General features: G+C 48.9%; 14 protein-coding genes across 14 annotated transcripts; 7 read left to right on the forward strand and 7 right to left on the reverse strand.

Annotated features, from left to right (window-relative positions):
- Nucleotides 1-2,341, forward strand: MGL_2715 (uncharacterized protein; the record flags this gene model as incomplete). Its single annotated transcript, XM_001730281.1, has 3 exons — nucleotides 1-47; nucleotides 77-122; nucleotides 173-2,341. 3 exons carry the CDS (start codon nucleotides 1-3, stop codon nucleotides 2,339-2,341), a joined length of 2,262 nt encoding a protein of 753 aa, XP_001730333.1.
- Nucleotides 2,342-2,437: 96 nt separating this feature from the next.
- MGL_2716 (uncharacterized protein) lies at nucleotides 2,438-2,937 on the reverse strand (the record flags this gene model as incomplete). The annotated part of the gene is made up of 2 exons (XM_001730282.1): nucleotides 2,438-2,583; nucleotides 2,673-2,937. The coding sequence occupies 2 exons, from the start codon at nucleotides 2,935-2,937 to the stop codon at nucleotides 2,438-2,440; spliced, it is 411 nt and encodes a 136-aa protein (XP_001730334.1).
- An 864-nt stretch (nucleotides 2,938-3,801) lies between these two features.
- MGL_2717 (uncharacterized protein) lies at nucleotides 3,802-4,071 on the reverse strand (the record flags this gene model as incomplete). The annotated part of the gene is made up of 2 exons (XM_001730283.1): nucleotides 3,802-3,858; nucleotides 3,955-4,071. The coding sequence occupies 2 exons, from the start codon at nucleotides 4,069-4,071 to the stop codon at nucleotides 3,802-3,804; spliced, it is 174 nt and encodes a 57-aa protein (XP_001730335.1).
- Nucleotides 4,072-4,298: 227 nt separating this feature from the next.
- On the reverse strand, nucleotides 4,299-4,618 carry MGL_2718 (uncharacterized protein; the record flags this gene model as incomplete). Its single annotated transcript, XM_001730284.1, has 2 exons — nucleotides 4,299-4,412; nucleotides 4,457-4,618. 2 exons carry the CDS (start codon nucleotides 4,616-4,618, stop codon nucleotides 4,299-4,301), a joined length of 276 nt encoding a protein of 91 aa, XP_001730336.1.
- A 396-nt stretch (nucleotides 4,619-5,014) lies between these two features.
- MGL_2719 (uncharacterized protein) lies at nucleotides 5,015-6,313 on the forward strand (the record flags this gene model as incomplete). The annotated part of the gene is made up of 1 exon (XM_001730285.1): nucleotides 5,015-6,313. One exon carries the CDS (start codon nucleotides 5,015-5,017, stop codon nucleotides 6,311-6,313), a length of 1,299 nt encoding a protein of 432 aa, XP_001730337.1.
- Nucleotides 6,314-6,386: 73 nt separating this feature from the next.
- On the reverse strand, nucleotides 6,387-8,586 carry MGL_2720 (uncharacterized protein; the record flags this gene model as incomplete). Its single annotated transcript, XM_001730286.1, has 2 exons — nucleotides 6,387-7,716; nucleotides 7,748-8,586. The coding sequence occupies 2 exons, from the start codon at nucleotides 8,584-8,586 to the stop codon at nucleotides 6,387-6,389; spliced, it is 2,169 nt and encodes a 722-aa protein (XP_001730338.1).
- Nucleotides 8,587-8,750: 164 nt separating this feature from the next.
- On the forward strand, nucleotides 8,751-9,801 carry MGL_2721 (uncharacterized protein; the record flags this gene model as incomplete). The annotated part of the gene is made up of 3 exons (XM_001730287.1): nucleotides 8,751-9,062; nucleotides 9,102-9,491; nucleotides 9,787-9,801. The coding sequence occupies 3 exons, from the start codon at nucleotides 8,751-8,753 to the stop codon at nucleotides 9,799-9,801; spliced, it is 717 nt and encodes a 238-aa protein (XP_001730339.1).
- Nucleotides 9,802-10,659: 858 nt separating this feature from the next.
- Nucleotides 10,660-12,888, forward strand: MGL_2722 (uncharacterized protein; the record flags this gene model as incomplete). The annotated part of the gene is made up of 1 exon (XM_001730288.1): nucleotides 10,660-12,888. The coding sequence occupies one exon, from the start codon at nucleotides 10,660-10,662 to the stop codon at nucleotides 12,886-12,888; it is 2,229 nt and encodes a 742-aa protein (XP_001730340.1).
- A 437-nt stretch (nucleotides 12,889-13,325) lies between these two features.
- Nucleotides 13,326-13,887, reverse strand: MGL_2723 (uncharacterized protein; the record flags this gene model as incomplete). Its single annotated transcript, XM_001730289.1, has 2 exons — nucleotides 13,326-13,706; nucleotides 13,774-13,887. 2 exons carry the CDS (start codon nucleotides 13,885-13,887, stop codon nucleotides 13,326-13,328), a joined length of 495 nt encoding a protein of 164 aa, XP_001730341.1.
- A 257-nt stretch (nucleotides 13,888-14,144) lies between these two features.
- On the forward strand, nucleotides 14,145-15,377 carry MGL_2724 (uncharacterized protein; the record flags this gene model as incomplete). Its single annotated transcript, XM_001730290.1, has 1 exon — nucleotides 14,145-15,377. One exon carries the CDS (start codon nucleotides 14,145-14,147, stop codon nucleotides 15,375-15,377), a length of 1,233 nt encoding a protein of 410 aa, XP_001730342.1.
- A 1,636-nt stretch (nucleotides 15,378-17,013) lies between these two features.
- On the forward strand, nucleotides 17,014-18,483 carry MGL_2725 (uncharacterized protein; the record flags this gene model as incomplete). The annotated part of the gene is made up of 1 exon (XM_001730291.1): nucleotides 17,014-18,483. One exon carries the CDS (start codon nucleotides 17,014-17,016, stop codon nucleotides 18,481-18,483), a length of 1,470 nt encoding a protein of 489 aa, XP_001730343.1.
- Nucleotides 18,484-18,969: 486 nt separating this feature from the next.
- MGL_2726 (uncharacterized protein) lies at nucleotides 18,970-20,439 on the forward strand (the record flags this gene model as incomplete). Its single annotated transcript, XM_001730292.1, has 1 exon — nucleotides 18,970-20,439. The coding sequence occupies one exon, from the start codon at nucleotides 18,970-18,972 to the stop codon at nucleotides 20,437-20,439; it is 1,470 nt and encodes a 489-aa protein (XP_001730344.1).
- A 72-nt stretch (nucleotides 20,440-20,511) lies between these two features.
- MGL_2727 (uncharacterized protein) lies at nucleotides 20,512-21,702 on the reverse strand (the record flags this gene model as incomplete). Its single annotated transcript, XM_001730293.1, has 1 exon — nucleotides 20,512-21,702. One exon carries the CDS (start codon nucleotides 21,700-21,702, stop codon nucleotides 20,512-20,514), a length of 1,191 nt encoding a protein of 396 aa, XP_001730345.1.
- A 351-nt stretch (nucleotides 21,703-22,053) lies between these two features.
- On the reverse strand, nucleotides 22,054-24,933 carry MGL_2728 (uncharacterized protein; the record flags this gene model as incomplete). The annotated part of the gene is made up of 1 exon (XM_001730294.1): nucleotides 22,054-24,933. The coding sequence occupies one exon, from the start codon at nucleotides 24,931-24,933 to the stop codon at nucleotides 22,054-22,056; it is 2,880 nt and encodes a 959-aa protein (XP_001730346.1).
- Between the last annotated feature and the right edge of the window lie 281 nt (nucleotides 24,934-25,214).

Below are 25,214 nucleotides of genomic sequence, written 5' to 3' on the forward strand. Positions count from 1 at the left end.
ATGGCGACTCGAGCCGCGGATGGCACTAACCTTCCGCCATCCAATGAGTATGTATGAACTATCTAACGTTGTACAGCATTGTTGCCACATGGAACTTTCTCGAGAGTGGGATTGACGTCATGGTACGTACGTCATACAAGGGAGTCTTGTTTGCCATACTGACCTATCTTAGATGACGCGTCTTACTGAGGGAATGTCGTACGAGCGCTATATGCAGCTGTATACAGCAGCGTACAATTACTGCATCAGTAGCGGGATGGGTGGGACAAGCGGTATGGCAACAGGAGCGCATCTCGTTGGTGGTGAGCTGTACATGCGAGTGGCGAACTATTTCCTGCAACATTTGCAAGGGATATATACACGTCTAGCGCCTTTGTCTGGCGAGGAACTGTTGCGCGCATACTCGGCGGAATGGGAACGGTACACCAATGGGGCGAATTTCGTGCACCGAATGCTGATATACCTAAATCGGCACTGGGTCAAGCATGAGAGGGAAGAGGGGCGAACCGACATTCACACTGTGTATACGCTAGCGCTGGTACAATGGATGAAACATATATTTGTGCCGATTCAACGAGGGCATGCATTGATGGATGCAGTACTATACCAAATCGAGAAGCAGCGACACGGGGAGCTAGTGCCCACGGCATTGCTGAAGTGCGTGCTGGACAGCTGCGTATCGCTGGGTATCGATGATGTAGATGCGGTGCGGCTGAACCTAGATGTATACCTGCGAGAGTTCCAGCAGGCATTCCTTGCGGCGACGGCGTCTTTTTACAAGGCTGAGAGTGCTGAATTCTTAGCCCACAACTCAATGACCGACTACATGAAAAAGGCTGAGCTTCGCCTGGAAGAGGAGGAAAATCGTGTGGAGATGTACATGCATTCCAGCACGCGTGCGCCGTTGATGGAAGTGTGTCGAGCTGAGCTCGTTTCAGCGCACCAAGATCTTTTCTGGCAGGAGTTCAAGACACTGTTGGAGAACGACATGACGGAGGATTTGGCGCGCATGTACACTCTCTTGTCGCAGTTGCCTGGTGATTTGGATCCCTTGCGTGTGCAGTTCGAGGCGCATGTCAAGGCGAGTGGCCTTGATTCTGTGAGTCGCGACATGGAGGAGAATTCCGATGTCATTGAACCCACCACATACGTCCATGCACTCCTCCGTGTGTATCATGACAGTGTACGCATTATAACCAAGTCGTTTGATTCGGAAGCTGGCTTCTTTGCGTCTCTCGACAAAGCGTGCCGTGTGTATATGAACCGGAATCAGGCGACAGGCGTATCAGCGAGTCGCAGTCCAGAGCTCCTGGCCAAGTTCATCGATGCGTTGCTGAAAAAGCACAGCCGTGGCGGTGACGAGGAAAGTTCTTTGGATGAGTCGCTTGATGCAGCGATGATCGTGTTCAAGTACATTGAGGACCGCGACTATTTCCAGAAGTTCTATGCCAAGTTCTTGTCGCGTCGACTAGTGTCCTTCGCGTCGGCATCAACCGATGCTGAAGAAAGCATGATTGCTCGGCTCAAAGAGGCATGTGGTTTCGAATACACAAGCAAGATCCAGCGCATGTTCACAGAGGCAGGTCTTAGTAAGGAGCTGAATGACCGCTTCCAAGAGTCTGGCATGCTACAGAACAAGGAGCTCAGCTTTTACTCCTTCGTGCTTACGTCCGGTGTATGGCCGTTACAGGCGCCACAAACGGACTTTCTTGTGCCGGCTGAGTTGCAGTCGACATACGACGAATTCACACGCTTCTATCACAAACAACACACGCATCGGCAGCTTGCTTGGCTCTGGCACTTGTCGACAAACGAACTACATACCAACTATTTGTCCCGCAAGTACATCTTCACGACGTCGACATACCAGACGGCTGTGCTGCTCCTGTTCAACTCAGAGACAGTGCTCACGTTTGATGAAATTGCGGCTGCAACGCGGCTCGACAAATCAACGCTGCATGCAGCGCTGGTGCCTTTAGTGAAGTTGAAAGTGCTTCACTTGCTGGACGACTCATACTCACTGAACATGGACTTTAAGGCTAAGAAGGTGCGCATCAATCTGCACATTCCCGTGCGTGCCGAGCAGAAAGTCGAGTCTGCTGAGGTCGCACGTACAGTTCACGAAGATCGCAAAGTGCTGCTACAAGCGACTATTGTACGTATTATGAAAGCACGAAAGACGTACAAGCACAATCTATTGTTAAATGAGGTGATCCTGCAACTGCAGTCGCGATTCCACCCCAAGGTGCCCGACATTAAAAAGGCTATCGATACCCTCATTGAGAAGGAGTATTTGCAACGTGTCGAGGGCGAGAAGGACACGTATTCGTACGTTGCATAAACTATCGTCCATGCGTGGGATGCGAGCGATGTCTTTCGGGTATCTTGTGCGTGTGTGTTTGTGAAAGAACACTTGATAACTCTGAGCGCACACCTACTACGCGTGACAGTAGCGCGATGTTGCGTCCCATGACAGGAAGGTCGCATCCCATGGCATTCCCAGTTGCTCACGCACGAATGCCTGAACACTCAATCCACAAAGTATGACAAGTGCACCGAATATTGGGTGCATAGGCAAAACCGCTAGATCAGCATGAGAATTTGAACGTGCGAGCAAGCAAAAGAGAGAAAGATAAAGGATGGGTTTGTCGGTGCGAAGAAGTCGTACATACCTGCTAGAGCGACGCCGGCGCTCATGCCGCCCATGATATGACGGATGATCCATTCCGTCAGTCCAGTGTGTCCGGCTAAAGGATTCCAAGCAGACGTGATTTGCGTTAGATGCATGGGTAGAAGCTGGCCGGCTTGGTTGTTTATTGCCGAGCGGCTACGACTGTCGAGTCCTAGATTCACTGGTTCTTTTGATGCCCAAATCACACGCAGCACGAGTAAAAATACAGTACTGAGGCTTGCATATAGCATTGCCACGGACGGCAAATGCCATGCATACATGTCCCAATACATAGTCGAATTCATGCGTCTGCGCCATATGGTCTGAACGATTGTGCAGCCAAGCACAAGCGTAAGATGAAGACTGAGCATGTGGACGAGTGTAGAAAGAAAGACCCGCAACGCACCCAACGCAGCGGGGCTCGTTAGGTGTGCGGTGACACTATGCAATTGGGACGGCCAAAGGCTGACGCCTGCCCTTGCAAAAGGATGCACACATAAGGAAAACCAAGTGAGATAGCTTTCGATCAGCACGAGTGCGAGGAAGCGCCTTATATGCATGCTGATGGGAACAATTCGCGGCGCAAGGCTCCGGGGTCCATACTCACGCGAAGGTAATACTTGGTGCATCGACATGTTATAAAGGATGTGTCGATACACGCGTGGTTTGGTAAGAATCTTGTGATGGCATGTGAGATGCAGAATCAAGACAAACGTACCAAGTCAATCACCAGGACGGCCAGCCCATACTCCAAGTATGGATCGACTACGTGACCGCAATCATCATACACGCAGCGGGCGAGCACGACATGGCCAGAACCAAATTTGGCTACGACTGCCGGGACAGGTCGACCACAGTGGACACATACCGGCATGCATCCGATCGGTGCTTTGCGGTTTCGACACAGCAACACAACACGCGCCTCAGTGGCGTACGGAAAAGGTCATGCAACGTATTTCATTGGATTGATCTGTGATCGAGACATGTTACCCAACGCTCCACACCTCCATTCGATGAGGAAGTAGCGGTGTCATGCTGTCTCCAGGTCTTTCACGCACAACAGCTGAGTGTGTGTGTGAACGCATGCTTGCCGACAAACACATCCACTACATACGGAAAAAAAAATCACATTATTCGGCCTTGGCTCGGATCGACGCAGCCACATGTTCAGCCTCCTTGACGGATGCCTATCATGTAAGTGAACTGAGAGCGCATACGAGGGGGTAGGATGGAAGAGACGGGGATCAGCCTCTCCCAGGCCCACCAACCTCCAACATACATACCTTATCGGTTTGCGGGCCATTTTGTTGTTGCATCCCTGAAAACAAACCCGCTGGTGGCTTGAATGGGCGCTTCAGGTCACCTGTCGCAGGCATGCCCCAGATCCAGATTTTCGCCATGTTGGATTCAAGTGCATTTTTCAAAGGAATAATGCTCTGAATTACGAGCCTGATTATGGTCAGTGACACTTTTTATGTACATACGGGTTCGTGTAGCCGAAGTAGAGGTGCATGAAACCAACAAAGAGGCATCCCATCAGAATGCCTCGCACACTCTTGCTGATCTCTGACAGATCATAGTCGCGATGTGTCGTTGTCACAAGTTCACCAGGGTCTTGCGACTGCCATCACACACACACAAACATGTCAGCAAGCGCGTGACTGAAACCAAATGTCGAACGTACCATGGGGTTTTTGGCATTCACATACTTGAGCACAGTCAAATCATTCTTTCTCTTGATCTGATCGCTTTGTTAGACAAAACAAACGCGTACTACGCGCGTACCTGAAGACTGCAGAAATAGAACACCGCCAGACACAAGAGCTGCGATGCCAGATAGGCCATCTGGGCGTACCTCACGTATTCCGGCTTGTCATCAAATGGAATCCGCTTCGATAGCTGCATGGCGCCGAACATCACGGCCATGTTTGTCACAGCGGCGTTCATCTTGCCTGGCTCTTAAATGCAAGAGTGTGTGATAAAGGATGTTCCATGTGTCTTTTTCGCTTGCTTGCTTGTCCTTCTGGTTGCGGTCAATCGCACGTGGCATTGTTTTGTGCCCATTCGCGCTCATTATGAACAAGTGTGCGACTACTAGGTCGAGCGCGTTGCGTTACGGGCTGAGTCAGCATTTGACCAGCCCCTGGCCTTGGGAAACAGCCCCTGTTGTCCTCCACGCTCGTCCGAGCGGGCGCCGCCACACTTTCATCAGACAAGAAAATCGCTCCCGCCTGAGCTGCTTGGTTTGGTGACATTAGCTCGTTTGGGTCAGTTTTCGCTCACTTGCCTTGCCTCGACTGCTCGCTCTCTTTGGAAGTGCCGGAGTCGACTGCTCGTCCTCCGATGGTAAATCAAGTACATCAGCTCTCGTACAGCCCCTTGTCGGCGCACGCATTTAATGCCGATCGCTCCAAGGTTGCTGTTTCGCCTAATACAAATGAGATTTTCATTTTTTCTCAGTCACCTCAAGGCTGGGTCCTTGAGCACACACTCTCAGAACATGACAAAGTAGTTACAGGCATTGACTGGGCACCGCACACGAACCGCATCGTTAGCTGTTCGCAAGATCGTAATGCCTATGTTTGGACTCTTAGCGGTTCAGTGTGGAAGCCCACGCTGGTTCTCCTCCGCTTGCACCGTGGAGCTACAGCTGTGCGCTGGAGTCCAAATGAAGACAAATTTGCTGTTGCTAGTAGTGCGCGCATTATTTCGGTGTGCTCTTTCGAAGAGGATAACGATTGGTGGGTCGCTAAGCACATCAAGCGTCCGCTTCGTTCTACCGTTACATCAATCGATTGGCACCCAAACAATGTACTTTGGCCTGCAGGCTGTGCCGACTTTCATGCTCGTGTATTCAGTGCCTATATTAAGGGCGTCGATACAAAGCCGCCTCCCAGCGTGTGGGGCGAACGTCTGCCATTTGGCACGGTGTGTGGGGAGTTCCCGACACCATCCGGCGGCTGGGTTCACGGCGTTGCTTTTAGTCCTAGTGGTGATGCGCTTGCTTATGTGGGACATGATGCGTCTCTTACAGTTGTGTACCCTGCAGCGCCGGAGTCACCGCCACAGGCCATGCATGTCATCCGTCTCCCAAGTCTTCCGTATATGACGCTTCTTTTCATTAGCGAGACGGCTCTTGTTGCTGCTGGGCACGACTGCCAGCCGATGGTATTTGAAGGCTCGATTGACAACGGCTGGAAACTCACCCGCAGCCTCGATACTGTTGGCACTGCCGCGTCAAAACCAAAGCCGCCGCCGCCGCCGCCTAAAAAGCCAGGACTTGGTGCCCCTGCAGCCACCGCATCATCTGGTGGTGTTGGTCGGCTTAACAATGAAGCATTTGCTCGCTTCCGCGAAGCAGACTCCCGTGGAAAAGCAGCTGCTCCTTCAACTCTTTCCACTGACAGTACGCCCCAATCATTTGGAGCCGTGGCCGGCGCTAGCATTGCCGACGATGGCGAGCTTCACACGACTCATCAAAATACGATTACTGACATTCGCATCTACTCTGGTGCTCGTGATCACGTCGAAAGTATCAGTACAAGTGGCGTTGACGGTCGTTTGTGCACATTCGAGACAAACAAAGGTAGCACAGCCATTGCTCCCATTCTCCGAGGCATTCAGAGTATGCAGATCGTGTAGAGTGTTTCTAAACACAAATCGATGTATATGAGTAAATGTGTGAGAGAGGTAATCCGGCAGAATGCTATGAAATCTAGCCCCCAAGCTTGCGGCTCTTGACCAGGTTCGTAGAGATGCCTGATTTTTCTCCTGCGTAGCCACCCTGCAGCGCACTCTGTCCTCCCTTATACACGGCGCGTGTGCTAGACAAGCGCTTCTTGGCTCGGTCATACCGCAACCGTCTCTTCACTCTTGGATTACGCACACTGTTGGGCCGGTTTGCTGTGAGACCCTTGTTCTTTTCGATCGCATAGTCGATTGAGCGATGCTCGCCGGGGCCAAGGACATCATCGTCATAGACACGATTCGCGAGTCGCTGGCGATCGTATTCGTCCTTCTTTTCAGCTTTCCGTGCGCGCTTGCGACTTGACACAAGATCATAATATGCCGCTGCGCCATTGCTCTTGCCTGACTCTGAGTCGTCTCCATCAGTTTCATCGTCCTCGTCCTCACCACGAACGGCATCGTCCCTCATAACTTCGTCCCGTGTTCGCCAGTCGCTTTCGCCCCAATCAGTTTCAGAAAGAGACGTATCAGCTTTTTCCATCCCTTTAGCAAGCCGATTCGCTTTGGCGGTAGATACGGCATCCCGAATCTGTTTCTTGTCTCGGTAAGGAATATCTGCATCGCCTTCCAACAATGTCTTCTTTGTTGACGACGTTGTTGGTTTCGCCTCGAGCCCTGTCGCATGGAATTGCACGGCACGTTTCCGCTGTGCTTTGTCATGCAGCTCGGCATCTCTCATTTGCGACGGTTCACCAAATGCGTCCTCACTTTCAAGCACCTGGTGGCTCGATGGTCGTTTCGCACGCTGAAGTTGAGGAAAGCCGTCATCGTCTTTCACATCTACGTCTGCGACATCAGCCAGCACAGTGGGTTGGGTTGGCACAGACGCACGTGGACTCGACTGCTTTTTCGTCTTCTTCGACATCTCCGAGGACGATCCCCTTGCAGGCTTTGTTGCAGAAGCTGAGACGGAGCGCTGGCTTTGTCTCTGAGATTCGGCTTGATTTTCTTTTTCATCGAAAATCAAATCCTGTAATTCATTCGGCTCCAGATCGCCCAGCTCTTCATAAGCCGCATCTTCCTCTGTGGGTTTACCCATTACACGATTTGAATCATCCACATCTGCTTCCTCCAAGTGCGGCTCAAAAAGCCCAAGGTTTTTCATCTCGACAAGCGCCTGCTTAAGCTGCGACAAACGCTCGATAACTGGATGAGCTAGAAGAGCACTGGGATCAGCAAGCATGTTGGGTGAGGATGCAAGCTGGAAGAAAAATGCCAGTAACATGGTGTATGAGGACAGTGACTGAATATATAAATGTGCAATTTCCACAATCTGTGTCTCGCCATGTTGTGACATGCTGAAGACATTGTTAGCTGCTTTATACGTACGCATCAACAGTCTTACACTCTTCTTTCAGTTGATGCAAGGCATCATTGTATTCGTCAATCAGCGCCAATACAATCGGTGCACGGACTTGTAATGATGCAAGCAGTTCATCAGGCCGCTGCATAGACTGCGCCTTTGATTCTGCACCACTGTCCATATCGAATTCATGTCGTCTCTTAACCCTTGCAGCTTCGCTTTGTTCGTCTGCAGCAACCTGAGCTTCCTCCGCATGAATCGAATCAAGCCCAAAGTCTTCATCGTGCATTCCTGAACGGCTCATGCGCTGAAGTCGGACCGCCTCGTTTGTTTCCAATTCGTGCGCCTTCTCTTCGTCAACTTCAGAATCCGACTCAAAATCTTCCATAGTATTGCTGCTGTAATAGGACCGCTTGTCCTTACCCCATCCTAGATATTCATTCTCATCATCATCTCCATCGTTATCTAGTATGTCTTCTTCTTCCTGCTCTTTGTGAGCATCATCGCGAGCAGCCCGTCTTCGCAAGCTTGATTCAGTCACGGATGAAGGCAAAATCATCGTCCTGTATCGACCAAGGTCATCATCTTCCTCTTTCTCATCGTCTTGTTCATCCCCGACATTATGGTCACTTTCATCGTTACTATCATCGTCCTCGTCGTCCAAATTCATTCCGAGCACTTCTTGCGTGTCGCCGTCAAATTCATCTAGTCTCGGATCCTCTTCCGCATTGTCATCTAGAAGAATTTCATCGCGTGATGCATCAAATGCATCCACATCACTCTTAGGTATATCGTCCCTCGTTTCTAAACTGCGTGTCCCTGGAGAAATTTGCCGGCTACTACGGCGCCCAGGTCTCTTTGCCATAGTGCCGTAAGACAACTCGATTCTCCCATCCTATCTGGACGAAGCAAGTGTCGATTGGGCCACGTGAGATTTCAAAAAAAATTTCGGTTCCTGCGGAAAAATGTCCATGCCGCGCACTGTTAAAATTTCTAACGCCCCACTATTACTAGTTGCCGTCTCCGAACATGTATGAAGATGAGGAAGCCTTGATAGCAGCATCCTGCAAGGCATACCAAACAGTATCACAGTTGGCAGGCTCCTCCAATACATCAAGTGCACCGTTTAACGATGGGTCAGATCTTATTGTTCTGGACGAGGCCGATCCATCATCAACACCAGCGCCGAACACGGTTCATTCAGAAACAGGACACAGTGCAAAGAGGCTAGGAAAACGACGTGAATCTAACGTTTTAATACACAATACCTCTCTTGATGCACTTGAACAATTTGGCGGTTTTTCTGCTCCGAGAAAGCCAACCAAACGTGAAATCCGTGAGGTACGTCTATAGATATCTGTTCTTACATCTTATCTACAGCTTAGAGCAAAGGATGCCGGGCCTAAATGGTTTGGTATGCCAGGATTCCCCGGCTCAGCATCTCACCACAAGAACACAGATGCCCGTGTCGAAGGTGGAAGAGGCAGTTTCACGGGTGGCGATGCAAGAGCGGCTACTGAAAAGGAAATGCGCCGTCAGGTCACAGCGATTCGACTACGAAATGCACTAGATCCGAAGAGATTCTACCGCGGAAGTGGTGGCACAGGCTCTGATGGATCGATGCCAGCATATGCCCAGCTTGGGAAAATCGTTGGTGGGGGTTTGGAACCATCGTCTATGCTCACTCGGAAACAACGCTCAGACTCTGTGGTTGGGGAGCTTATTCGAGACTCAGCTTCTGTTTCGTATTCCAAACGAAAGTTCGGAGAGGTATGTTGAATCCGGCGGCTATTCACATGATGTTATTAGCTTCAGCAAAAACGCATGGCCAACGCGAACCAAAATCGTGCCCAAGGGCAGCATGGCAAACGTCGGCGGCGCACATAGTGTCACACCTGCACACACGCAAACGCACTGCTTTGCCCCTTCACGTGCCTTCATTTCACGTGAAAAAGCGGCGGTGTCACTGGGTATACTGGGAAATATGATGTTCCCCGGGCCGTTATGATGCCTATTAGGTTCACTGGCTTCACATCCCTATTTGGTGGATGGGTCTTTTTTTTAGGCCTGTGGCGTTTAGTTTCCGCGCGGACAGACAAGCAGCGGGCCCGCCTGTGACTACCCGCCCCGCTCAGGAGCAACGAACCGTGAAGGCTAAGAGTAGGGCTCAAGGGACCTGGTCAACCAAGAGTCCTTCCCGACTTTCACACATATACCGGTACTCGACACTCAGTACTTTCAGTCCTTCATTGGTCTGAAGTACTGTTGGGTAACCGTTTTAGCCTGGCTATGACAGCTCAGGTATCTACGGCGACCGCCACTACTCCTCGTGGTGGCGGCGTCGGACTTGCTGGTTCTCCATTCTCATCCATACATATGACAAGCAGTCGAATGCGAAATAAGAAGCTCTCTTTCAAACAAAAAAGTACGTACTCTGCTCGGCGGCAGCGCGGCATCGTACCTCTACCATACCTCGAGTGATATTGGGATATAATTTTTTTCACTAGCGTCGAAAAAAAAATTATTTCCTGTCGCATCAGGTGGAGCGTGTGAGCCAAACAATTCTGTTGAGGACAATCGCTAACACGAGACAGTTGCCGTGCAGCGTGGTGAGTTTCTCAACGAGGCTGCCAACGCACTTGTGAGGGGTGTTGCGCCTGAATTTGAATCCAGTGAACAACAACAAGACTCTACCTTTGGTGTTGATTCACATGAAATTACGGAGCACCATTTGCAAGCGGCCCTTTCTTCTCACCAGGTAGGGAGCGCAGGACAAGCTTCCGCTCAAAAGTACCATATTCCAACACCCAAGAGTGTGGAGGTTTTGTCCCAGTCACAATACAACGAGCAATATCCGTCGAATGTATATTCGGATCCTGTTACGTACGTTCGCTTTTCAGATACCGTCGAATATTGCAACCGAGGATCTCCGTATTGCATGGATGAAGATGATAAAGGATGGCTCGATAAGCGCAATGAAAAGGCCCAGGACAACCTTGCCAATGCATTGAAGGAAATTGCCTCTGATGCCGGTCGGCCTGACTCTGCTCAAATTGAAGCCTTACTGATAAAAGATCCATCAAAGTATCGTTTCATCTCCGAAGACGAGTTTGAAACAATCATGTACGTGTTTGAGCGAACCACCTGCGATCGCCATCCCCTTTTGGAACTCGATCTATCCAAACTTCCCCCCCTTTCCGAGTTGTTACCACAATTTGAGCCTGACTCCTTGTGTTCCACCCTTGCACTACCCGAACTCCCCGTACAACCGAACGACCTTTCTATCATTACAAGTAACTTAACATCAAAACCTCATAATTATAACAAACCATCGCCTACTGTGAACATGTCATCTCAAGAGTTGAAATGGTCTGCCGAAAATCCTTTCCGACACTTGTTTTTACTTAAGCCTTGTGCATATGCTGTGTACGACTGGTGGAAGCTTAGGCGTCAGGCGCGCGAAGGAAGGCCCATCGTTCCCTCTCTGAACTCGGATGAAAGTAATGAGAATGACCCCTATGTTTGCTTTCGACGCCGCGAGGTCAAGAGTGCCCGTAAGACGCGTAAAACTGATACCCTTCAACTTGAAAAGCTGGTGCGTCTTGAGTCAGAACTCGGACAAGCAAAGTCGCTCTTTTTCATGGTTGCTCAGCGAGAACGTTTGAAAGAACGCGAAATATCTGAAGCAAAGGAGTGTTGGGCTCATGCCCATGAGCTCATGACCTTGAAACGACGCTGGAGCATTATTGGCCCAGATAAGGGACATGAGGATGAAAGCCTCTTCTTTGGAATCCAGCCGGACCCAACGGCTCCAATTCATTCTTCCGCAGCGTTACAAAATACTCAGTTGATGAAGAAGAAACGCAAGGCTGATGAAATTTCATCACCCTCAGCGGTCACCTCGACAACGCTAAAGCTTCGTCGCCCCAAGTCTGAAACGGAAAGCACATCAAATGCTAAAGCTGTTTCTGACAATTCTGCGTTAAAAAGCTCGTCACTCATGGAACGTACTACTGCTATGCAACAATATATCGACCGCGAATGCACACTAAGACAACAAGTCGATGCGGGTGTGGAGGATCTAACGGATACAGCCTTCCAGCCTGTTGTGGCTCCTCCTGCGTTGCGTGCGTTTCGACCTATTCAGTCGGACAATCATGATACCCACTTCTGGTCGAACCACCCATTTGCTCGCCCTGGCAGACAGTCCTGTTTTCGTCGCCGCATAGGGCGCGGTGGGCGTATTTTCCTTGACCGTCGGCCTATTGCTGTAAGTCCTGCACCAGCAAATATAGGCGCTTGGCCTCGGCAGCGCCAGAATGGATTTCCTCTTGCTACGTTTGGGTTTGATCGTTCGTTTGATCCAATGAAGCGCGCAGATGCCACAGGTCGCATCTTGGGAGCGACGGATTCATTCCGTTATCATACACCTCTCATTCACTCAGCTCGTGTGGCACCCATGCTTCTACCCACACCTGACTTATCTTGGGATCCTTTGAATTCCAAAGACCCGCGTGCTCCATTGACACATAATCCAGACTTGCAATTCAAGTGTCTAAGTAAAAATGGCGCCTATCACGTGCCGCAAGGTACTGACGATGCCAGCGTGTCATCCGACTCTACTGATCATACTCACATGACTGATGATACTGCAGACGGGCAAAGTACGCAGGCGACGGATTTGGATCAAGACGAGGAAGCCATGAAGGAAGACAAAGACGGTGCATATGTGGCTCGCAAACGAGACCTGAATGTGGAGGAAGAGTCTGTGGAAGAACAAATGGAGCGCGCCCAAAAATTAGCTGAGCGATGGCGCTACAACGAAGATGGAGGACGTTACGCGGGTCTTGGCTTGCTTGGCCTAGGCGGGATGGAGGGTGATGAAGAGGCAGTCCTGGATGACTATGATCAGCGCTTTATTCGTTACCGCATGTCTCTGCTAGATGAGACAAATTTGCTTAAACTTTCAACAGATTGGACATATATGCGACAAGCTTTGATTGCTGCTTCTTCGAACGCTCAATCAAAGCCAACCATTGCAGTGGGTACAGATAATGCAAAGAACGCGAACTCAGCAGAAGCACCTACCGGGCGCATGTCTGAGTCCATGAATGCTGCAAGTCCATTATCTTCCGACACCAAAGAAACTTCAACTAAATCGAACTGAAGTTGCTACTCTTCACGAATGGATCTTGAAGTAAGGGTCTTTTTTGGTTATTCAACAGTTAGAATGAGTCTTACACGGCCGAATGTCATCGGTAAAAATGGGCTAAGCTCATTAGCTTACCCTCTCTTTTTGTATCTATAGTGAACTTTCTGTATATTATGGTTGGAACAAACCATAGCTTGAAGAAGAAAATATATCAAAGTCGAGGGAATTACGGTGCGCGAGCCAGGCAAGATGAGGGCTGCGAAATTTTGGGGCGTCAGAACTCTAACCGATACCCGAATCATTAGCTACTAGTCCGAAACAGTTAGATAGTGAGCTCCATCAGGAATTGGTGTAATTTCATCGCCACAAGACTATGATCAGACCATCCAGGTCTACGAATTTTATGAGTAACGTAAAAAGTTACGGGATATTCAAAAAAAAAAAATTCTTGCTTAAAAGCCTGGAGGACGCAACCCTTGTGACTGGCCGGATACACCAGCCGGCGGTGCCAATGGGGTGCCTGGTGCGCCGCTGCTGCTGCCTTGCTGTTGTGCTGCAATTTCTTTCTCCTGCACTGCAAAGCGACTCTCATCTTCAACAGCCAGAGCAAACGGCAATCCTACGAGGAGAGCAGACGTAACACCAATCCAAATAAGCTTGCCAGCTACCCATCCACCGAAAAAGCCATAAGCAGAGGTCAATTGCCAAGTCCTTGAGATCTTGGCCCTAAGACCCGGTGAGAGCATATCCTTCAAAGCAGAGATCCGTTCCCAGAAGCTCTCATTAGCAACAACGAGGCCTCGCTCTTCGACCTCATCGTCAGACAGATCATCCTATTCATGTTAGCACATAAGTCTGAGCAAAATGATAAAATGTCATCTGGCATAACCAAAAACATACTTCATCAGAATCAGCATCCGTTGCCTCCCATTCATCATCATCGTCCTTCTCAGTTGAGAGACCCTGTTGCCGAAGCTTTTCCGTCTCGTCTTGAACTTCTTCGATCCGCACCATGGTCGGTCGATGGTTAGATTGATGGCCATCACACTTCACGGGCGTGACGGAAGAGACCGACTCTTTAGTCACGTGCAAATGATTGCAGCCGCCTTAGAGAATCTCCAAGAGTCTCGGCCAAACACCGTCAGAAAGTGCTTCAGACGCTGGTTGCCATGAACAATGCTGGGGGGATTGATGATGATGCGCTTCTTGCTGGTCTTCCCAGTTGGAATGATAAAATAAAGCTTCCTTTTAAACACGTTGGGCAAAATGGAATGGGATCCACGCTTCATAATGCTGAGAGTAACACTTCAGATGTAGGTCACTCGGCCCAAAATGCAGAGGCTACTGCCACAGCGGTGACGCCAGTGGAAGATGTGCGCGTTGCACTTCGTCTAGCTGCATTGAACTCTCTGAAGTCACGAACGTTATCTAAAAGGGTGCAACGCTCCTCTGAACCTAAAACCATCTCTGGTAATCTGTCACTTACGAACACAGAGACACAAAATGTTCAGCCTGCCACGGTTGAATCAAATTCAAACTTCTCTCACATTAAGCATGACTCACATTGCCCCTCCTTTTCAGATGTTTTATTTTCCAAAAAGCCTTCCAGACGTCCTATTATACCAAAGAGACCTGATTATACTGACGTAGATGCACCAGAGATTGACGGTGGCAACGAATTGTCTTACACATGCGAAGAGAACTTGCTACGTCAAGATTCGCGAAATTCACGCAAGCGGATATCATATGCTGATGAGTTTAGCTCTCGCCCGGAGGCGCCGTCTGGTGATGATGGAGGTGCTTCTTGGCTCGACCGCATTCATGGTGCATCTTCAACTACCGGATACGGTGATCAGTGGACTAATAGTCGAAAGATGTCTGAGCAAGAGCGGCAATCCATAACAGGAAATTACTCACAACATGTACGAGCTCCTTCTACACCGTTCTTTGAATACAAACCACGGCAACCCATGATTATTGAATGGTCTGACGACGAAGACCATGATGCCAGCGAGGTTGACAATGAAGCTAAAATCCATGCCTTTAATGACGTCCGTTTGTCTCGTGAAAATCTCGACATTATCGGTTTTGTTAATGCTTCAGCAACCCCTTGCTTGACCAAAGGAAAGCATTCGAACAAAAAGAAAACTTTGTCATCACTATCTGAGAAAGAACGAGAAATTCAAGCAATGCTTTGCAAAATCAAGGCTCTTGAAAAAAAGAAGCAACTTCAGGGTCTTAACAAAGAACAAATCGATACCTGTACAGAACTAAAAAGCACGCTAGGAAAACGCAAGGCCAAGGATGCGGAATCAGATGACCAAGTTCATACTGATGTTCATGCGAATTTGGAACAGTCAACCAAGGTGTGTTTTTGGAATGAACTGGAGAGTAACATGGTAAAGCGGGCTCGCATGAATTACAGGTCTTCATTAGCGTGGCTTAAAGAAGGCTTTACTAACGTATGTCGTGTTTTTTTTTTTTTTTTTTTGAATACTCATTAGACTTGCGGTGGTCTGCAAGTCGACATGGATGAATGCGCTAACCACTTTTATTCGCTATGGTACTACAGCTTGGTATGTGGATTTCAGATCGCATTTTTTCTTCAGGCAATTCTCGTTGGCAAAATGATTCTGAAACCGAGACGGACTACATTGATAGCCAATTATAAGTCAGCACCTCTTCTTGGCCAGGGTCCTTATCTCGTAGACGCAATAGACTCGTCAAAAATTCTTCATCAAACGTGCTTGTACTTGGGTCACATCGAGATAGAAAATTTGTTGAACAAAATGACAGTGCAAAAACTTCTGCCCACTGGCTGAATCGAACAACCGACCTCGTCATTGCCCGTTGGGCGTTCCGCACTCGCGGGAGGTACTAGTGACGCGCTCTACCGCTGAGCTAAGCGGGCCGACATGTGACGTTTTCGATGTGAACAATATCAACAAACTCTAATTGAATGAGAGATAAAAAACTAAGCCTGCCCACTGGCTGAATCGAACAACCGACCTCGTCATCGCCCGTGGGGCGTTCCGCACTCGCGGGAGGTACTAGTGACGCGCTCTACCGCTGAGCTAAGCGGGCTGCGTACACTACTTACGGTCTAAGGAAATATACTCATGTGTGAGTGTAGGATTTGCATATTATCCTTTTCGGAATTCGTCAGTTACGTACGTAATCAGGCGTGAAATTTTGACAGATTTGATCGGGGTAACTTCAATCCTCACACCATAACGGGGTGCTCCATACGTTATGGGTGAGCTTTTAGAGGGTCAGGAGCACAAATTCTCACCATTTGAGGTGTCTGCGCCTCATATTATCTATGTCGCGTTAGGGTTTTTTATTGTAATTGTATGTTTACTCTTCTAACTCCGCAGTTTGGTATGCTCACCATGTTAGTCAAGGAGCGGCTCTATCTTGGTGAAGCGCCTTTGGCATTGGTTTTTGGTATTATTATTGGTATGTGTTCGGATAAACTAGTATTTTTAACATACAAGGACCTAGTGCGGCGAATATATTCCATCCCAATAGCTGGGGATCGGAAAATGTGGAAGCGCCCGGAAGTAGCACCACGAACGAGATCACACTGGAAATAATGCGCGTTTGTATTGCCTTATCAGTATTTTCAGTGGGTGTCGAATTGCCCAAAAAATATGTTTGGAGGCACTGGCGCTCGATAATCATGCTGCTTGGTCCCGTCATGCTTTGGGGATGGCTGATTACTGGGCTCCTCATTTGGGCTCTGATCCCTGGCATCGATTATCTGAGCGCTTTGATGATTGCTTCGTGTGTTTCTCCGACAGATCCCATTCTTGCACAGGCTGTAGTTGGCGGTCCTTGGGCTGAAAAGCATGTACCAGCTCATATTCGTCACATGCTTCAATGTGAATCGGGCTGCAACGACGGTGCAGCATTCCCGTTCCTGTTTCTTGCCTATTTCCTTACGGTGAATCGCGCGAAGTCGGTTTCCCTGTGGCTAAGTTCTTTTATCAGACCATCGCATGGGAAATTGTATTTGGCACATTTCTCGGTGGCTTGGTTGGTTTTTTGGCTCGCAAATTCATCCGCTTTAGTGAGAAACACAAGCTTGTCGATCGTGAAAGCTTTGTGGCGCAGTACCTCAGTCTTGCCATTGCGGTTATGGGATTAACAGTTCTACTCGGAAGTGATGACTTGCTCGCTGCATTCGCTTGTGGTACCGCATTCGCTTGGGACGGCTGGTTCCAAAAACAAACAGCTGATTCAAATTTTTCCAGCATTGTGGACTTAATTTTTAATGTTGCTACATTTATCTACATCGGCGCCGAGATGCCTTGGCGCGAGTTTAACGACAGCGCAATGAACCTCAGTGTTGGGCGTTTGATCGGACTTAGTATTCTTGTGCTGATACTGAAACGGATTCCGATCGTGATTCTGTGCTGGAAGTTCATTCCTGATATCAAAACTTTCCATGAAGCCATTTTCACCGGTTATTTTGGACCAATGGGTGTAGGTGCCATTTTTATGTGCACTTATGGCAGAAGAATGCTCCCAGAAAATGTGAATATCCCCCCCCAAACGCCCAATGAAGTGCTCTCGCTGACGATTCAACCGATCGTGTTTTTTTTTGTACTCGCATCTGTGATTGTGCATGGATTCACAATTCCTTTCTTTGCATTTGGAAAACGTGCGCAAGTCAACTTGAATCGCACGCTCAGTATCTACCCCTCCACTTTCCCGAACAGCGAGCCAAGTTGGGTTCACAGGATACGTCGTTTCAATACTAATGCCACGGCCGCTAGCGCAGAGCCCGACCAAGTACCCAGTTCTGTTGTCCAAGCCATGCAAGAAGGGTATGAGCGACACAAAGCAAGCGGCAACGTGGAACCGGAGGAGAATCCGGATGAAAATATGCCCAAATCAAAACCGTTCACAAAACCTGAGAAGAGCGTTGGATTCGGCCGCGTGCAGACGATTGATGACGTCGACGACGCGAATGTGTCTGAAGGTGATGACTGGGAGGGTGAAGACACAGTGGAAATGCGTAGACATCGAATGCGGCTGGAAGATGAGAAACGCAAGGAAATGTTCGAAGGGCAGGATATTACAGACGTGCCAAGAAATAATGATGATCATGATTTGGAGAAGCAAGCTGTCATGTTCTCAGATGATGAAAACAACCAAGAGTATCCGAAGATGCGTGAATGGGTCGAGGGAAATAATCTTTTGGTGGAGGTCACAGAAAGGCCTCTTGATGAACCAGAGACAGTCGTTGTTCCTTTGACAGAAGAAATGCGAGAAGACTTGGAATTGAAAGAGAATCCTTTGCGTTCAGCTCTAATGATGTATGAAGACAAGCTTGCGAAGCACATCGGTTGGGAAGGCAAGTCGAAACTCTTTGATCTTCCTCTCTCACAGCTGAGGCAGCACCGTGTGCTTTCGAAACTTTCGGAATTTACATCTCACATTCGAAAGGAACGAAGAAACTCTGTGACTGGCTCTAGAGACTTGGGCTCGTCGTCTAGCATACAGCAACAACAGCATCCAAATTCTATTCGCCCTAACAATCATGACAGCTCGTCAGAACTTGAAGTTGTCGCTGTCAAGCCTGATGGAACAATCCTGCAATAAATAAAGTCCTTTTCGAAAGGGCCTTGTTATTAAATACTGTATACGTGAGTAACATGCCTTCTTGAAGTTACCAGAGTTCCTACATATAGAACATCATTTGTAATTGTTGATAGGTAGCAAGTTCATGTGCTGGTGGAGGAAAGTTTTACAAACGAGCAGAAGGCTAAACTTCAGGATTAATTTTACTCCTCGACGTCTGTCTGTTCAGTCTCGCAGGTCGAGCAGACAAACTAGCAGATGGAGAAGAATGGTTGCATGTCAGCACCGGATGCTTGCACCCCCCACCTGAATGTGTTTGGATTACGTGTCTGCGAAACAGATCATGCAGGTCGGAGCGTGTTTGCTACACGCCCCATTGCTGGAAATACGGTGATTGAAATTAGTCCCGTCTTACTCATTGACGCTGAAGAATATATGACCCATGGACGGCATACAATTCTCGACTCATACACATTTGTATGGGAAAAACGTACAGAAGGTAGCGTAATGGCACTTGCCTTGGGTCTTGGATCACTTTTTAATCATCATCCCAGCTCAGCAAATGTGTCATTCGAGCTTGACAAGTCGACTCGCTCGATCCGTTATCGAACTGTTCGACAAATTTCTACTGGTGAAGAACTTTGCATATGCTACGGTAGTGGCAAGATGTGGTGGGAAGGACCTGATGAAGAGCGTCCTTCAACGCCTGTGTCTGAGACACATGAAGTCTCTCTATTTGGACAGATAGGCTTGGAAGATGACGAGCACGAGCCCGCGACTACATCCTCAACTGCGTCACAGACACCATCATCGCGTGTGCTTTCGAATTCGCATTCCAAAGCCCCAGTGCTTGATGCCTCGTATAAGGCACCACTCTGGCGCATAACGTCGTCACCAGACCCTAAAACTATGCAGCTTCATACGACGCGTGCCTGGGCGATGGATATCCCCCCAAGAGCTTGCTCGCCAGCTGCCCAAATACTAAAAAGACTTGTGAAAAATGGTTCCTTACGAGCCGGTGATGTTCACCCTAAGTACTCGATCCGATACTTGCGTAGCTTTCGCAAGGCAAAGGATGTGTTGAAGCTTCCTCAGGAAAAATATGATGCCGATTCAATGGATCTATCCTTGCTCCTGTGCCTCGAAGACGCACACTCATCAAAGGATCTCACCCTTCTCCTGGAAAATGCCTTTGGTTCTCTGCATATTCCTATAAGGTTATACCTAGTGCGGGTCCCCACAGGCCCTGCACCTAGTCCAGAGCGCTTGAGCGAATGGTCGGCCATATGGCCGTGTGTTTTCTTGCCGCCTGGCGCTGGTATCCCAGCAAAAGATGGTGTACCTGGGAGTGATGCTGCTCGTGCGATGGTTCCTGTTGATCGACAGGCAGATGCTCAACTGTGGTCTGATGAATCGCTAGTTGACCGTGTTCGACATGCATTCCGTCGGTGCATTGCCACAGCGCAGCAAGCACGTGCGGCTGGCGAGTTGGGTATCGGCGTTTTTGTCACGAACATGGAACAAGATGGTTCCATTGCTATTTCAGTTGATGCGCATGACACACGAATTCGTGACGCACACCCACTGCGACATGCTGTTTTGAATGCCGTCCGCCGAGTTGCTCACATCCGCTCACAGTCTCGCTCTTCGACGAATGAGGAGGCGGAAAATGGTCAAGACTATTTGCTCACGGGTCTTACAATGTTTATTACGCATGAGCCATGCGTTTATTGTGCAATGGCGCTGATCCATTCGCGGGTGCGGTCCGTTTTTTTCCTGTTTCCATCACCACGTTCCGGCGGATTCTGCGGAGCTCAGTCCAATGCCAGCGATATATGTGACGGCGGGCAAGACGGAGGGCCTTTTTGTATTCATGAACAAAGTGGCTTAAATCATAAGTACGAAGTATGGCGCTGGATCAATCCGGCAGAGCTGGTTCACGTTCAAATCGACATGCACATGTCTGTCGACATATAGCAACAGATACCGCGCGGATTGTATTTATTATATACCCAATTGCTACAGTATTCTCGACCCATCAAGCTCTACTTAGTCATCATTCTCATCGGTGTCGTCTTCGTCCGCCTCATCATCGTCATCCTCCCAATCATCAACTTCATCCTCATCATCCTCATCATAATCGTCGTCACTATACTCATCCTCGTTTTCCTCTTTGTCCTGTGCCACGAACTCCTCCAAGGTAAGACTAGCAGGTTCAGTGTTGGTCACGGGTCGAGGCCCAACAAGCCCCTCAAATGTGGTGTATTCAGCAGACGCAGTTGATCCATTCCGAGATGTAAGCGTTGGTAGTCTCGATGAACGTGCAAAAGCTGAAAACAGGGGTTTGGCTTGACGATTACTGCCGACTTGTACACCGTTTGGCGTGCTTGTGGCCAAAAAGTTCACCGCTGCTGGCTCAGGCAAAGGTGCGACCTCTGATTGATACTGTTCATCTTGCTCTTGCTTGTAAAGAGCCGGCGCCTCGGCGGACAAATTTATTGGCGAGCAACGAATAGTGATAGGTTCAGTGTCATACGGAAAAGGAGAAGCTGAACCGTTTTCGCTTAGCCGTGTAATGACAGGCACCTTTCTTGATTCCCACAAAGCACCGCACATGGCCTCTGCTGTCATTGCGTTTGGAACGCTCTGCTCGTCATACGTAATCTCAGCGAGTATCGCATCTAGTTCAGTCATATCATCCAATGGCCGAACTGGCGAATATGACGTGTGTGCACGCGAAGACGAGCGTGGAATATACGCACGGAGGTACTGCTCGATCTGGTCAAGTTCCCAAATACGCTCGGATACAAGTCGATCTATGTGGTCGACTGAGCGGTAGATCGTGTCGAGAGCAGGCGCACGTAGCATCGTTCGACCGTACTTTTCATTTGCTTTGGATTTCTTGAGCCCATCAAAGTACTCACCAAGCTCATTCATGCGTTCCCGCACCAGGTGGGACGCACGCCGAAGTCGGGCTTGATTCTCCATCTGCTCAGGTCCTAAATGCCGAACTCGTACCATTTTCGCAAAGTCTGAATCTTGTCGCGCACGAAGAAAACGAGCTACTTCTTCGCGCTTCACCTCTGACTTCAGCTGAACACTTTCAATCGAAAGGATTCGCTTGAACGCCTCTGATCTCTGTGGTTGAGACAAGGCAACGGCTTTAGCTAGCTCGTCACTGATGCCATGTAGCAAACCCAGATCCCCAAACACCCAAGTATCTAGTTGAGATAAATCCATCGCATTCTTGTGTAAAGAGGGCTGTTTCAATCGAGAGAAAAAGTCGGTGCATTGTTTGGTTTGGCGTGCAAGCTCATTAAGCTCCTCTTGAAGTAGTGTGTAGATCTTGACAAACTCACGTGCCAGCTCGTTCTGCTCATATGGAATATTTGGAAGCTGCACTTGCGACAAGTGAATTTTAGGCACGCTCTCGTTCAAAGAAACGCCACTCGGCTTCGAATGTCCCTGGTCTATGGCAACCGATGGAGACTCTTTTGAGTTATGCTCGAGTTGTTGGCACAGACTCCGATCTTGAAATTGTTTTAAATCCTTGTGAAATGATTGGGTGAAGATGTTTTATGATCCAAAAGCTTAGCTAGAGATGGACGATGCCTCAATTGATTTCTCTGTTAAAGATTTTCCAAATGAGAATGCAGACTCCTTTGGCTTGTCTTCTGCAGGCTTGGAGAAAGAAAATGCAGACTCCTTCGGCTTGTCTTCTGCAGGCTTGGAGAAAGAAAATGCAGACTCCTTCGGCTTGTCCTCTGCAGGCTTCGCAAATGAGAATGCAGATTCCTTCGGCTTATCTTCTGCTGGCTTCCCAAACGAGAATGCAGATTCCTTCGGCTTGTCCTCCGCAGGTTTTCCAAACGAGAATGCAGACTCCTTCGGCTTATCTTCTGCAGGTTTTCCAAACGAGAATGCAGACTCCTTCGGCTTGTCCTCTGCAGGCTTCGCAAATGAGAATGCAGATTCCTTCGGCTTATCTTCTGCAGGTTTTCCAAACGAGAATGCAGACTCTTTCGGCTTATCTTCTGCTGGCTTCCCAAACGAGAATGCAGATTCCTTCGGCTTATCTTCTGCTGGCTTCCCAAACGAGAATGCAGATTCCTTCGGCTTGTCCTCCGCAGGTTTTCCAAACGAGAATGCAGACTCCTTCGGCTTGTCCTCTGCGGGCTTCGCAAACGAGAACGCAGACTCCTTCGGCTTATCTTCTGCAGGTTTTCCAAACGAGAATGCAGACTCCTTCGGCTTGTCCTCTGCGGGCTTCGCAAATGAGAATGCAGATTCCTTCGGCTTATCTTCTGCAGGTTTTCCAAACGAGAATGCAGACTCTTTCGGCTTATCTTCTGCTGGCTTCCCAAACGAGAATGCAGATTCCTTTGGATCGCCTTTCGTAAACTCGGTAAACGACGATGGTGCTTGTTTCGTTTCGTTTTCAGCTAGTTGCGGAAACTTGGAGCCTTGACCATTAAGATTTTCCTTTATGAATGAGCTTGTCGACATGTCAACTTTTGCTTGTTTTAAGCCAGAACTAGGCTGCTCGGATGAGAAGCATGGTTTTGTTTTATTTTCGATAGACTCCTGGGCAGAAAGTCCCGAGTCTTTTTCCTTTGAATCTTCCAATTTTGTTTCATCAGTAGAGATAAGGGGAACGGCACATTGCTCCAAATTTGGCTTTTCAGTTATAGGGGTATCTTGACTTTGAGTCGTTTTTGAAGCATGATCCATGACGTTCCTGTCTTCATGTACAATAGATCCGGCTTTATTATTGCTAGACTGGAATATGCTCGAGATAGTAGAAGCGGTTTCATTCGAGCCTGTGTCTTTGAGATCGGTCTTTAGACTTTGTGGTGTTGGCTGACCGGCTGGAGGACTTCCGTCGGTCTGAACCGAAGAGCGTTGACCAAAGGAAAAATTAGTGGGTGAAAGATTAGACGCTTGTCCAAATGGCTTTTCAGATTGAGACAATGCATCACTCAGGCCTCCAAAGGTGAATAATTGGTCTCTGGTTTCTTCATTCTGCTCTTCAGTGGCCTGCTGTCGTAGTTTAGGTTGCGTAGCGGCATCCGAAAATGCAGGTTTTCCAGTCTGGAAGCCTCCTCCAGAGCCAAAAACGGAACCATTCGACGTGGACGGCACGTTACTAAAAGCATTTGGTTTAGACGAGGCTGCACTGAATGCAGAAGTGCCAAAGTTTGATGTTGAGCCTTTGGAGCTGAACTGGCTAAAGCCAGAGATGGATCCAGAGACCGGCTTTTGCGTTTGCCCAAACGCTGGCTGTTGAGAGGCAAAATTCAAAGATGGACCCGATTTTTGACCAAATGATACATGTTGGCTCTGCTGCGCGAAACCTGTGCCAAATGCCGAAGTGCCTTTAGCACCAAATTCACTAAATCCACCACCAAGGGAAGCAGCACCAAACGAGCTGGTTTGCCCGAATGCAGGAGCTGAGGCGATAGCGGGCTTCGATGAAGTGCCGCCGAAAGCAGTAGTAGAGCCAAATGTGGGTGCAGGTGTGGAAGTACTCCCGAATGCTGGGGCTGGTGTTGAAGATGGTTGCGGAATAGTTGGGGCTGGCAGCGCAGATGGGGAAAAAGCGGGATTGGACTCAATAGAAACCATGCCAGGATACGGCGCCTCTGCCTCCGTAAAAATTACATGATAAGCAAGAAGTACACCATCATTCGTATACACATAAAGAATGGGAACAGCAGGCAACGTTGTAGATGGATCTTCGCCCTTTGCTGCCGCATTCGGATCAGGTACAGAGTCTGTAGAAGACAGGTCAAGTGCAAGGGCAACGGGTGCGGTGTCCGAGGTCTCATCCTGCGATGAAAACGGCAAAACAGGGCGAGATGTCTCTTCCAGCTCTAGTGCTTCCCATGCGTGTTTGAATCCAATTACGCCTACATCAGTGCTCGCTGAGCAAGCCATGAATATAATATGCTTCATAGGCATCCAATCACGTAATGTGCATGCATAGCGGCATGGCCAGCGACTCGTGTCGCCAAAAGGTGGTGCGACATCCAACGGGAACGCTGAATAGGTCATTGTGTTAGCTTTAGGATCTCGGAGAATCATGAACACCTCATATTCATGCACGGGTTCCTGGCTGTGCTCCGCGGCTGGAGGACAAGTATTATAGGTCACAAGAAAGGCATGATTTTCGAGCCACTGAACATCTTCCACATACAAAGACCTTTCGCTCTCAGGCAAAGGAGGTAGCGTTGCTTTGACTTCGCCTTCGGGAGTCAGTTGCAAAAGTTCACCTGACTGCAAGCCCAGAACAAGCTGCTTTCCACGTGTTGACCAGCAAGCCGATGTGACATGGTTCGCTGGGAGTGTGCAGACCCATTGGGCCTCACACAGGTCGAAGATATGTGCAGTACCATGCTGGCGCGAAGAAGGATCTACATTCAACAATGCCACACAAAGTGCATTTTTGTCACCTGGATTTGGAGCAAGCATGTGGATACGAGCCGTATTCAGGCCATTGGGTGGTGGCATTATGCGCGGGGCAAGCGGGGATGTTCGCAGAGAGGAGACATCCCATATCAAAATAGAGCCATGACTTGTTCCAACAAGAAGAAGAGATTCATTAGCGGCGAATGTGAGAATATTCGCATCACCAGTGTCAGGCGGTAGAGTTAGTGTAGACAAGACAGGGGCAGATGGCGAAGCATTGCGCTCAGCAAGCGTGAACGTTTTGCGCAGCGCATGCAAGTCAAACACAACGACACCCTTTGTTG

The sequence above is a fragment of the Malassezia globosa genome (assembly GCF_000181695.2).
Source record: "Malassezia globosa CBS 7966 chromosome Unknown mgl_sf_6.1, whole genome shotgun sequence".
In the NCBI taxonomy this organism is placed as follows: domain Eukaryota; kingdom Fungi; phylum Basidiomycota; class Malasseziomycetes; order Malasseziales; family Malasseziaceae; genus Malassezia; species Malassezia globosa.